General features: G+C 49.6%; 1 protein-coding gene across 1 annotated transcript in view; it reads right to left on the minus strand.

The window, feature by feature from the left end:
• Positions 1-14,128, minus strand: part of LOC135057131 (zinc finger protein 84-like) — a 238,068-nt gene that overhangs the window by 68,337 nt on the left and 155,603 nt on the right. Inside the window, exon 6 of the mRNA XM_063963027.1 lies at positions 9,840-9,998. Within this exon, the coding sequence (XP_063819097.1) occupies positions 9,840-9,998 (159 nt within the window). The remainder of the gene's footprint in view (positions 1-9,839; positions 9,999-14,128) is intronic.

The following is a 14,128-nucleotide window of genomic DNA, read 5'->3' on the forward strand; positions in this document are numbered from 1 at the left end:
TCTGTAGGGGACATACCGTATGACGAGAGCTGCATTTGTAAAAAAATAAAAAATAAATTCAAGTTAAACCTAGACAATCTGCCTAGGTCAGAGAGGATAATACAGTTCATGCAAACAACATATGTATATGAGTATTGCTTACTGTAAATACAACCTCTTAACTTGCCGCTCTAAGACATGCTAACATCTAGCACCTTCACAGAGTTATACACTATTTATGACTGTAATCACAATACCTCTGAAAGTGATATCAAACTGACCCTCCAGAGACAGTACCCACATCAGTACTGAGGTCAAAAAAGAACCACTGACAATATTATAACAAAGTCAGTAATCAAAACTAGCAGTCAGTCATACATGTAATGTATAAATTAGACATATGAGCATATCATCAACTACAACACATTTCAAAGTATGTAGGGGTACATATTACTGAATTCTGTTCTATACAGACAATAATGTATTTAGAACGCAAAAGCGAAGAAAACCACAGTATGTACACAGACTCATATGCAACAGGCACTAAGCTTAACTATTCATACTGACAAGTAGATAGAATTGTAGTGCTGTATCGCCCGCACTCAGAGTGGGATACAGGGAGACTCACCTCACTTCCAGGCTCGATCAATACGTTAACAAACACTGAGTGGAACCAGACGCTACCAGTGTACACCGACGCTCCGGGATTACAGCGAACACAGATGCACTGTGCACACAAACGCTCCGGGACTATACAGATACAGTAACCGGGTCTCCACACGGTAGCGTTTTAGTGAACACAGAAGCAGCGGCCCAAGCTGCGACCGAGACCCCTCATGGCAGCGTCTGAGACACGCAGAAACTGGTCATGAACGGGAGAGGGGGGAGACCAGGAGAGAGTCTGACTGCCCACTGCTGACATCAACCCTAGGGATCGCAGCCTCATCCTAATCCTGGCGCCTATGATCCCTAAGGCATAGCGCTGGAGCACCCGTGGTGGCAGCGCATCAGCCATTGTTTGGTAGTCTCCTCCAATACAGTGCGGCTGTGTCCGTATTACCCTAGTAAGCGGCACCGATGCCTTACCTTCTCCCCGTGCTCTGGCCACAGCCTGGTAACGTCTGCTGGACCTGCTAGAATATCCAACACAGACGCTCGCCGAGACAGCACTTGTACCGTGGGTAAACGTTGTTGCGACCCAGCGGAGAGTTGTTGGAGCGACTCTTTCCAATATGCGTGTAAGATGCTGTTAAGAAAGATCGTTCAAAACATAGTAAGACTATAAAAATAAAATAATAAAGCTTAGGGCTGCCCAGAACAGCAGCCCTGTGACCATGGTCCGAGTCCTGCCGCACCAAATCAAAAACTGATTTGTCTCAGCTAGTGGGCGGGATATATGGACGAGCACGTTGCATCCTGGGAGGACTGAAAGCTTGTGATCGTTTGGTGCCAATCCGCTATCGCTCCATCATATCCCACTGTTATCCTGTGGATAACCTGTGGACCCTGCCGGAGTAATACCAAGGTAGATCCTGTGGACCCTGATAATAAGATTTTACTCACCGGTAAATCTATTTCTCGTAGTCCGTAGTGGATGCTGGGAACTCCGAAAGGACCATGGGGAATAGCGGCTCCGCAGGAGACTGGGCACAACTAAAGAAAGCTTTAGGTCACCTGGTGTGCACTGGCTCCTCCCACTATGACCCTCCTCCAAGCCTCAGTTAGGACACTGTGCTCGGACGAGCTGACATAATAAGGAAGGATTTTGAATCCCGGGTAAGACTCATACCAGTCACCAATCATACCAATCACACTGATATTATACCCAGTTTACAGTCTGAAAACAACTGAGCCTCTCAACAGATGGCTCAACAATAACCCTTTAGTTAACAATAACTATGTACAAGTATTGCAGACAATCCGCACTTGGGATGGGCGCCCAGCATCCACTACGGACTACGAGAAATAGATTTACCGGTGAGTAAAATCTTATTTTCTCTGACGTCCTAGTGGATGCTGGGAACTCCGAAAGGACCATGGGGATTATACCAAAGCTCCCAAACGGGAGTGGAATTGGCTTTTACTGATTTAGGATGCGGCAGTCCAGCCGCAGAATGCGCCAGCTGAATTGTGCTACAAATCCAGCGAGCAATAGTCTGCTTAGAAGCAGGAGCACCCAGTTTGTTGGGTGCATACAGGATAAACAGCGAGTCAGTTTTCCTGACTCCAGCCGTCCTGGAAACATACATTTTCAAGGCCCTGACTACGTCCAGTAACTTGGAATCCTCCAAGTCCCTAGTAGCCGCAGGCACTACAATAGGTAGGTTCAAGTGAAAAGCTGATACCACCTTAGGTGAGAAACTGAGGACGAGTCCTCAATTCTGCCCTATCCATATGGAAAATCAGATAAGGGCTTTTACATGACAAAGTCGCCAATACTGATACACGCCTGGCCGAACCCAAGGCCAATAACATGACCACTTTCCACGTGAGATATTTTATATCCACGGTTTTTAGTGGCTCAAACCAATGTGATTTTAGGAAACTCAACACCACGTTGAGATCCCAAGGTGCCACTGCGGGCACAAAAGGGGGCTGAATATGCAGCACTCCTTTTACAAATGTCTGAACTTCAGGTAGTGAAGCTAGTTCTTTCTGGAAGAAAATCGACAGAGCCGAGATCTGTACCTTAATGGAGCCTAATTTCAGGCCCATAGTCACTCCTGCCTGTAGGAAGTGCAGAAATCGACCCAGTTTAAATTCTTCTGTTGGGGCCTTTCTGGCCTCGCACCAAGCAACATATTTCCACCATATGCGGTGATAATGTTTTGCAGTTACATCTTTCCTGGCTTTAATCAGCGTAGGAATTACTTCCTCCGGAATGCCCTTTTCCTTTAGGATCCGGCGTTCAACCGCCATGCCGTCAAACGCAGCCGCGGTAAGTCTTAGAACAGACAGGGCCCCTGCTGCAGCAGGTCCTGTCTGAGCGGCAGAGGCCATGGGTCCTCTGATATAATTTCTTGAAGTTCTGGGTACCAAGCCCTTCTTGGCCAATCCGGAAACACGAGTATCGTTCTTACTCCTTTCCTTCTCATTATTCTCCATACCTTTGGTATGAGAGGCAGAAGGGGGAACACATAACCCGACTGGTACACCCACGGTGTCACTAGAGCGTCCACCGCTATTGCCTGAGGGTCTCTTGACCTGGCGCAATATTTCTCTAGTTTTTTTGTTTAAGCGGGACGCTATCATGGCCACCTGTGGTCTTTCCCAACGGTTTATCAGTTGAAAGACTTCTGGATGAAGTCCGAACTCTCCCGGGTGGAGGTTGTGCCTGCTGAGGAAGTCTGCTTCCCAGTTATCCACTCCCGGAATGAACACTGCTGACAGTGCTAACACGTGATTTTTCGCCCATAGGAGAATCCTTGTGGCTTCTGTCATCGCCATCCTGCTTCTTGTGCCACCCTGTTGATTTACATGGGCGACTGCCGAGATGTTGTCTGATTGGAACAGTACCGACTGGATTTTGAAGCAGAGGCCTTGCCTGACACAGGGCATTGTAAATGGCCCTCAGCTCCAGAATATTTATGTGTAGGGAAGTCTCCTGACTTGACCAAAGTCCCTGGAAGTTTCTTCCGTGTGTGACTGCCCCCCAGCCTCAACGGCTGGCATTCATGGTCACCAGGACCTAGTCCTGTATGCCAAACCAGCGGCCCTCTTGAAGATGGGCACTCTGCAGCCACCACAGTAGAGATACCCCGGTCCTTGGAAACAGGGTTATCAGTCGATGCATCTGAAGATGCGATCCGGACCACTTGTCCAACGGGTCCCATTAAAAAGTTCTTGCATGGAACCTGCCGAATGGGATTGCTTTGTAGGAAGCTACCATTTGTCCCAGGACTCGCGTGCAATGATGCACCGATACCTGGTTTTGCTTCAGGAGGTCTCTGACTAGAGATGACCGCTCCTTGGCTTTCTCCTCCGGGACAAACACTTTTTTCTGGTCTTCCAGAACCATCTCCAGGAACAGCAGACGTGTCGTAGGAACCAGCTGTGACTTTGGAATGTTTAGAATCCAACCGTGCTGTTGTAGCACTTTCTGAGATAGTGCTACCCCGACTAACAACTGCTCCTTGGACCTCGTCTTTATAAGGAGATTGTCCAATTACGGGATAATTAAAACTCCCTTTTTTCGAAGGAGTATCATCATTTTGGCCATTACCTTGGTAAACACCCTCGGTGCCATGTACAGTCCAAACGGCAGTGTCCGGACTTGGTAATGGCAATCCTGTACCGCAAATCTGAGGTACTCCTGGTGAGGCTGGTAAATGGGGACATGCAGGTAAGCATCCTTAATGTCCAGGGATACCATGTAATCCCCCTCGTCCAGGCTTGCAATAACCGCCCTGAGCGATTCCATCTTGAACTTGAATTTTTTTATGTATGTGTTCAAGGATTTTTAATATAAAATGGGTCACACCGAACCATGCGGTTTCGGTACCCCAAACAGTGTAGATTAGTAACCCCGTCCTTGCTGAAGTAGGGGCATCTTGAGTATTACCTGCTGGGAATACAGCTTGTTAATTTGCCTCTAGCACAGCCTCCCTGCCTGAGGGAGTTGTCGGCAAGGCAGATTTGAGGAAACGGCGGGGGGGAGATATCTCGAATTCCAGCTTGTACCCCTGAAATACTACTTGAATGAAACAGGGATACACCCGTGAGCAAGCCCACTGATCGCTGACATTTTTCGAAGCGGCCCCCAACCGTACCTGGCTACACCTGTGGAGCCTCCGCGTCATGCTGTGGACTCAGAGGAAGCGGGAGAAGAATTTTGATTCTGGGAACAGGCTGACTGGTGCAGCTTTTTCCCTCTTCCCTTGTCTCTGTACAGAAAGGAAACGCCTTTGACCCGCTTGCTTTTCTGAAGCCGAAAGGACTGTACCTGATAATACAGTGCTTTCTTAGTCTGTGAGGAAACCTGAGGTAAAAATATTTCTTCCCAGCTGTTGCTGTGGGTACGAGGTCCCAGAGACCATCCCCAAATAATTCCTCACCCTTATAAGGCAAAATCTCTATGCGCCTTTTAAAGTCAGCATCACCTGTCCAGTGACAGGTCTCTAATATCCTCCTGACAGAATGGACATTACATTCATTTTGGATGCCAGCCGGCAAAATATCCTTCTGTGCATCCCTCATATATAAGACGACGTCTTTAATATGTTCTCATGTTAGCAAACTAGTATGTTTGACAGGGTCACCGACCACGCTGCAGCAGCACGCTCTGCAGGTTTCAGTCTTGTACCTGAGTGTGTAAATACAGACTTCAGGATAGCCTCCTGCTTTTTATCAACAGGTACCTTCAAAGTGGCCGTTCCTAAGACGGCAGTGCCACCTTTTGACAACCGTGTGAGCGCCTTATCCACCCTAGGGGATATCTCCCAGCGTAACTTATCCTCTGGCGGGAAAGGGTACGCCATCAGTAACTTTTTAGAAATTACCAGTTTCTTATCGGGGAAACCCACGCTTTTCACACACTTCATTCATTCATCTGATGGGGGAACAAAACACTGCCTGCTTTTTCTCCCCAAACATAAAACCCATATTTAGAGGTACTTGGGTTAATGTCAGAAATGTGTAACACATTTTTTATTGCCGGGATCAAATCACGGATGTTCCTAGTGGATTGTGTATATGTCTCAACCTTGTCGACACTGGAGTCAGACTCCGTGTCGACATCTGTGTCTGCCATCTGAGGGAGCGGGCATTTTTGAGCCCCTGATGGCCTTTGAGACGCCTGGGCAGGCGCGGGCTGAGAAGCCGGCTGTCCCACAGCTGTTACGTCATCCAGCCTTTTATGTAAGGAGTTGACACTGTCGGTTAATACCTTCCACCTATCCATCTACTCTGGTGTCGGCCCCACAGGGGGCGACATCACATTTATCGGCATCTGCTCCGTCACCACATAAGACTCATCAAACATGTCGACACAGCCGTACCGACACACCGCACACACACAGGGAATGCTCTGACTGAGGACAGGACCCACAAAGCCCTTTGGGGAGACAGAGAGAGAGTATGCCAGCACACACCAGAGCGCTATATAATGTGGGGATTAACACTATAACTGAGTGAATTTCCCCCAATAGCTGCTTGTATATACAATATTGCGCCTAAATTTAGTGCCCCCCCTCTCTTTTTAACCCTTTGAGCCTGAAAACTACAGGGGAGAGCCTGGGGAGCTTTCTTCCAGCTGCACTGTGAAGAGAAAATGGCGCCAGCAGGGGTGTATCTTCGTATTGGCCAGGATGGCACTTGCCAGGGGCGCCGGCCAAGAAGGGGGCGCCACCTGGCAGTGCCACCCACGCCAGGGGATAGAATGACATAGTAGTTCTCACTGAGTACATCCCTTAGCAGTGCTCATCCACTGCGGGACTCTCAGAAGCATATTGCACTCTGACACTTTCTGTGACTACAGTCACAATGATGGTGAATATAGGCGGGGAGCAGGGCACTTCCAGGTATGGGGAGGCACCTCCTCTTCCTCATCCGCTCCCCTTCTCATTGGTCCAACGCGGTCTGTCACCAAACAGCAGCCACTACAATCAGTACCAGTCAGCAGTGCAGCATGAGCATACCTGTACATTTTCTGCAGTACCGTAGCTGCACTGCATGGTCAGTGTCCCTGCCCGCACCATCCCTGCAACTGCCCCTCAGTGACCCTGCCCATACACTCCTGTAATTCCCTCTCAGTGTCCCTGCCCGCACCCTCCCCATAATTCCCCCTCTGTATCCCTGCCCGCACCCTCCCCGTAATTCCCTCTCAGTGTCCCTGCCCACATCCTAACCGTAATTCCCCCTCAGTGTCCCTGCCTGCACCCTCCCATAATTCCATCTCCCTGTCCCTGCCTGCACCCTCCCATAATTCCATCTCACTGTCCCTGCCTGCACCCTCCTTGTAATTACCACTCAGTATCCCTGTCCATACCCTCCCCATAATTCCCTCTCAGTGTCCCTACCGGCACCCTAACCGTAATTCTCCCTCAGTGTCCCTGCCTGCACACTTCTCATAATTCCCCCTCAGTCTCCCTGCCTGCACCCTCCCCATAATTCCATCTCAGTGTCCCTGCCCGCACCCTCCGCCTGCATCCTCCCTGTAATTCTCCCTCAGTGTTCCCGACCTCAGCCTCCCTGAGCCTCCCCCCTCAATGCCCGTGCCCGCACACTCCTGTAATTGCCCCTCAGTGTCCTTGACCTCAGCCTCCCTGTAGCCCCTCCCTCTCATTTTCCATACCCGAACCCTCCCTGTAATTCTCCCTCAGTGTTCCTGACCTCAGTCTCCCTGTAGCCCCTCCCTCTCATTTTCCATACCCGAACCCTCCCTGTAATTGCCCCTCAGTGTCCTTGACCTCAGCCTCCCTGTAGCCCCTCCCTCCATTTTCCATACCCGAACCCTCCCTGTAATTCTCCCTCAGTGTTCCTGACCTCAGTCTCCCTGTGACTCCCCCCCTCAGTGTTCCTGCCCACACCCTGCTGTAACTCGACCTCAGTGTCCCTGCCCGTACCCTCCCCGTAATTTCCCCTCAGTGTCCCTGCCCACACACTCCCTGTAATTGCCCCTCAGTGTCCCTGACCTCAGCTTCCCTGTAAGCCCTCCACCTCATTGTCCCTACCCGCACCCTCCATGTAATTTTCCCTCCGTGTCCCTGACCTCAGCCCATCTGTACCTCCGCACTCTGTGTCCCTGGGTGGGGGAGGTGGAGGGCGCTAGTTCCTTACTTTGCCAGGGGCGCTCAGACCCCTAGATACACCCCTGGGCGCCAGTGTGTCTGAGGGAGATAGCTCCGCCCCTTTTTCGCTGACTTTTCTCCCGTTTTTTTATGGATTCTGGCAGGGGTATTTACCACATATATAGCCTCTGGGGCTATATATTGTGGTATTTTTGCCAGCCAAGGTGTTTTTATTGCTTCTCAGGGCGCCCCCCCCCAGCGCACTGCACCCTCAGTGACCGGAGTGTGAAGTGTGTATGAGGAGCAATGGCGCACAGCTGCAGTGCTGTGCGCTACCTTGGTGAAGACTGATGTCTTCTGCCGCCGATTTTCCGGACCTCTTCTTGCTTCTGGCTCTGTAAGGGGGACGGCGGCGCGGCTCCGGGAATGAACACCAAGGCCAGTTCCATGCGGTCGATCCCTCTGGAGCTAATGGTGTCCAGTAGCCTAAGAAGCCCAAGCTGGCTGCAAGCAGGCAGGTTCGCTTCTTCTCCCCTTAGTCCCTCGCTGCAGTGAGCCTGTTGCCAGCAGGTCGCACTGAAAATAAAAAACCTAATTTTATACTTTCTTTCTAGAAGCTCAGGAGAGCCCCTAGTGTGCATCCAACCTCGGCCGGGCACAAAATCTAACTGAGGCTTGGAGGAGGGTCATAGTGGGAGGAGCCAGTGCACACCAGGTGACCTAAAGCTTTCTTTAGTTGTGCCCAGTCTCCTGCGGAGCCGCTATTCCCCATGGTCCTTTCGGAGTTCCCAGCATCCACTAGGACGTCAGAGAAATAGAAATATTTGTTAACAAACAAAGGGAAGAAAGAAGTAGTGTTTACAATAAGACAGCTGTATATAATGTCACTATGTGGGAGCTCTACACTTACTTATACCACTTGTATTGACTACATCACTCACCTAAACATGATATACACGTACGGACCGTACATCATACACACACTGCAGGGTCACTACATCTCATGTGCTCCTATTGTGAGGGGAGTGTACATCATACAGACACTGCAGGGTCACTACATCTCATGTGCTCCTATTGTGAGGGGACCGTACATCATACAGATGCTGCACGGTCACTGCATCTCATGTGCTCCTATTGTGAGGGGACCGTACATCATACAGACACTGCAGGGTCACTGCATCTCATGTGCTCCTATTGTGAGGGGACCGTACATCATACAGACACTGCAGGGTCACTACATCTCATGTGCTCCTATTGTGAAAGCCACTCCTCCTGTTCCCACTCCCCTAGGCGTTCATGCAGGATCTGGCGCAACAAACCTCCGACCAGTGGGAGCCTCTGCCGCATAAAGTCAGCAGCAACGCTGGCTACCAGTAAATTCCCTGTGTACTGCGCTCCCCTGGCCCGCCGCCTCCCTCCGCCCCCATGTGCTCAGCTGTGCAGTGTACAGAGGGAGCGTCGAGTAAGAAGCCGGCATCAGCGCCGAAAGAAGGGGAAATCATGTAATTGGCTGCCTACACACTGCACTACAGTACACTATATTAAACTACTGTACACTACATTACACTCTAAGGGCAGGGAGGGATGTAAAGGGCTCTACCTGGCGTAATGTGTGTAAGTGGCGCTACTGTGCGGCGTGATTTGAATAATGGAGACTACTGTGCGGCGTAATTTGAATAATGGAGACTACTGTGCAAGGTAATATGACATGATATTATTTTGTAGCTAAGCCTCTTACCCATGAAGCCACGCCCCTACATTTTGGCCACGTTCAATCCCCTATTGGAGCCACAGTCATATATATATATATATATATATATATATATATATTCAGCCTTAATATAAGAGCACGACCGTGCCCTTATAATATATAGAGGGTAATGCCTGCGCTCACTGATATACAGGGGGGGGGGGGGGCAAATATGTAGCAGGCGATATACAAGGGGGTATATGTGTTACAGGTAATATACAGGACACTACATGCCTCTCCCCCTGTATAATAATTATAACAACAGGACACTACAGGCTGCTCCTCCTGTATAAATATAACAACAGGAAACTACAGGACACTCCGCCTGTATAATAATGACAGGACACCACAGGCTGCTCCACCTGTATACTAGGACCAGTTACCTGCTTTTGCGGACGACTGACTCCCGCTCGAGGGAAACCCGGAAGTTGCTGCGAAAGAAAAAAACTATCTTCCTGTGTGTGGAACGCAGAGGCCGGAAGTGGGATGGAACGCACAGGCCGAAAGTGAGGTGTGATTGGCAGGGGAACACAAGCTGCTTCCTCCTCAGTGACCGGCCACACTGACGTTCATATCCCCGCCCCCGGCCCCTCCTCCAGCCCCGCCCCCGGCCTCAGCACAGGGAGAGGGCGCGGGTCCCGCACATGGCAGTGTGACAGGCGCTGGGGGCAGGCAGGGAGGTGTGAGAGAGGGCGGGTACCCGTGCAGCTGCTGCAGGACACAGAGCAAGGGCTGCATAGGTGCAATGCTTTCTGTGTGTATATCCAGAGATAGATGTACAGGGCGCCGGCACATCTGCAGCGCAGCCTCATGTGGGGGAGGGGGAGCGCTGCTCTCATGGTGCCAGGGTGGTCTGTCATCATGAACCGGCCGTCTGTGCGTCATGCCGGGGCTTCTATGGAGCATATGTGCCTTGTTCTGGGACGTCTGTGCCTCATGTCCACGCGTCATTCTGAGGCGTGTGTGCCTCGTGCCGGGGTATCTGTGCTTCGTGAGCAGTCAGCGGCTCTTTCGCTCATGCCTGACTGTCTCTCTCTTATAGACTTGACTCGTCCCTCATGTACTCTTCCTTCCAGTTCCATGGGTGAAACATGAAACCAGGCTCCAGCACTCAGATTTGGGGCATGCATTTGGGATGTTGGCCATTTCATCCTTAGATGTCCGATTTTCCTGCAGCCCGCGGCCATATTGCGGCTTCAATGGTGTTATGAGTTGCTACCAAAATCATGAGGTTACAGAACCCACTTGGCGAGTGCTTCGCCTATAACAGGACACTTTCCTGGAATTTATATATACTGGTCTGCTAGCTTGGCTTCTGCTTTCAAAGTGGGTGGTTCCTGGTCTAGCATCCTCTGCTTCATCTCTGGAGGGCACCCGCTGTAGAACTGCTCTTGGCACATCAGGTCAGTTAGTGCTTCCCATGTGGTGGCACGAGATCTCTCCCAACATAGTTACATAGTTGATGAGGTTGAAAAAAGACAAAATGTCCATCGAGTTCAACCTGTATTATAAAAAATGATATCATTTAAATGCTGTAACCTTGGATATTTCAGTTAGGAATTTTATCTAATCCATTTTTAAACTTTTTGACTGAGCCCACCATTACTACCTTCACTGGTAGAGAATACCATATCCACCATCACTACCTTCTCTGGTAGAGAATTCCAAATCCACCATTACTACCTTCTCTGGTAGAGAATTCCAAATCCACCATTACTACCTTCTCTGGTAGAGAATTCCAAATCCACCATTACTACCTTCTCTGGTAGAGAATTCCAAATGCACCATTACTACCTTCACTGGTAGAGAATACCATATCCACCATCACTACCTTCTCTGGTAGATAATTCCAAATCCACCATTACTACCTTCTCTGGTAGAGAATACCATATCCACCATTGCTACCTTCTCTGGTAGAGAATTCCAAATCCACCATTACTACCTTCTCTGGTAGAGAATTCCAAATGCACCATTACTACCTTCTCTGGTAGAGAATTTCAAATCCACCATTACTACCTTCACTGGTAGAGAATTCCAAATCCTTACTGCTCTTACTGTGAAGAACCCTTTCCTCTGTTGTGTATGAATTTTTTTTTCTACTAACCTCAGGGGGTATCCTCGTGTCCCGTGTAGCATTTTTAAATAAACAGATTGTCTAATGAATCCTTGTATTGTCCCTTTATGTATTTATAAATATTAATAATGTCCTCTCTTAGCCACTTCTTTTCCAGTGTAAACATACCTAATCTTGTAAGTCTTTCCTCATAATCCAGTGCCTCTAACCCCTTAATCAGTTTGGTGGCACACCTCAGAAACCTTTTGAGTTCCAAGATTTCTTTCTCATATGTCCTAGAGGATGCTGGGGTCCACTTCATGAACATGGGGTATAGACGGTTCCGCAGGAGCCATGGGAACTTTAAGACTTTTCAACGGGTGTGAACTGGCTCCTCCCTCTATACCCCTCCTCAAGACCTGTTTTAGAAATGTGCCCAGGCAGACTGGATGCACTCCAGGGGAGCTCTACTGAGTTTCTCTGAAAAGACTTATGTCAGGTTTTTTATTTTCACGGAGAACTGCTTGCAACAGTCTTCCTGCTTCGTGGGACAGAAGTAGGAACCAACTTCCTAAAGAGTTTTATGGCTCTGCTTCTGGCTGACAGGACACATTACCTCCTGAAGGGTACTGAATGCTAGCCGTGTCTAGATGCTCCCTCCCACAGCGTGCCTTCACCCCCCTCACAGAGCCAGAAGTCAGGTGAGTGTCAGAAGATGAATCTTCAATCATGATAGTGACAGCTAAAGGTACAGCATGGCTGGCGGGAGCGCAGTGCGCCATTGCTGCCCATACATACACAGTCACTGCAGGGGGGGGGGGGGCATAAGATGCCAAGGCACAGCCCTACCCCCGCCAGTATAAATATTATGTGAAAAATCTCTGAGGGGAAATGCGCCATTGCGGGGGTGGAGCTTCCTCCTCAGTCACAACCAGCACACTGCTCTGCGCCATTTTCTCTCCTCAGCTGCGGAGACAACGCTGGTCCTCCTCCACTACTGAATACAAGTATCAGGGTGCAAAACAAGGGGGGGCACAGTGAATTTGGTGCTTTACAGGTGTATTTGCATTATATAAAGCGCTTGTGTCAGTGGGCATTTTGTATTCACAGACTTTGTGTACTGGCGCTGGGGTTGTGAATTGTCTGCTCCTAACTGTGTCCTGACAGATTTTACTATGGGTCTGTCCCCTATAAGTCCCAGAGTGTCTGTGGTGTGTGTGTGCATGAGTGTGACATGTCTGAGGCAGGGAGTTCTTCCCCTGAGGGAGCCATTTTAGGGACACAGAGTTGTAATGTGGTGGCGCTGCCGGCACTCCAAGAGCCTGCATGTCACGTCTGAGGATTCTTGTGGATCCGGATTTGGGGAAGATGATTCTGATGCACTTGGATCTCTGAATAACAAACGAGCGGGACGGATGAAGGTCTTGCGCATTTATTACTTGGAGTAGTTTAACAGAGTTCGCCAAAGACAGTTGAATAGAAATACTACTGTAGGTTAGCGGGTGGCTGAGGATACCGGAACCGTGACCCAGTACTTTAAAGGAGGAATTCCGTAGGCTGGTTACTGCGGCGTCCAGAACAGGTAGCTGGGTAGGACAGGGGAACAGAGTCGATAGTCTGCGTAGGCTATATCAGGAGGCTTGGGTAATTTGCTGTAACAAGAACCTGACACTGGAGACGCTGCGGGAGCACAGAGAACTAGCTTCACAGATACTGTGAAAGACGTTGCACAGGCAATTTCCCTCCTCCAGGCCTTCCTGTGTTATAGCAGCTGCTCAGAGCTAATTGACCACAGGAAAGTGATAAATTGGCGAAGTGTGGGCAAGACAGGCTTTTTGCCTACATCCAAGATGGCCACCGGGAACACAACCCAGCCTGTACACAGAAGCCCTGGCTCCACAGCAACACTGCTAACCCCTGCCGGAGGAACATGCTGCCAGTCTGCTGAGCTGCCAAACAGTGCCCCTGCCTGTCCTCCCAGCACACCCTGCCCGGCGCCAGCAGCCCGTACCTCCACCAGCTGGACCTCTCCAAAGGGACCGGACAGGTAAGAGCCGGCTCCCCTGCACAGTCTCCCGCCTGACCGTGACACTACATGGCTGAAAGAAATATGTGATACTGTGCATCATATCAATAGGAGATTAGATAAGTCTGAATCTCATGCTGAGTGCTGGAGAAAATCTGTGGAAGATGTGATTTTTCAAGGTTCTGTTCTCCCATCCGCAGGCGACCCCTCTGGGTCATATAAAAGACTGTTTGCAAATATTGTAAATACTGATAACAGGGAAGTAGATCATAAATTGGCAAAAAATATACAATATGATTGTGGCTATAAGGGAAGTTTTGGAAGTCACTGAAGCCCCTCCTGCACCTCAGGAGAAGGCTTATTTATGTAAGGAAAATAAATCCAAAGTCACGTTCCCTCCTTCCCACAAGCTAAATACTCTCTTTGAAGGGGTGTGGGTGAATCCTGAAAATAAACTTCACATTCCCAAAAGGATTCAGATGGCTTATCCCTTTCCTTTAGAGGACAGAAAAAAATGGGAGTCAACCCTGGTGTTAGACAGTGCCCTGTCTAGATTGACAAGGTGATTCTCCCTGCACCTGGGACGGAGCCAG

Source organism: Pseudophryne corroboree, chromosome 3, assembly GCF_028390025.1.
Source record: "Pseudophryne corroboree isolate aPseCor3 chromosome 3, aPseCor3.hap2, whole genome shotgun sequence".
Taxonomy (NCBI): domain Eukaryota; kingdom Metazoa; phylum Chordata; class Amphibia; order Anura; family Myobatrachidae; genus Pseudophryne; species Pseudophryne corroboree.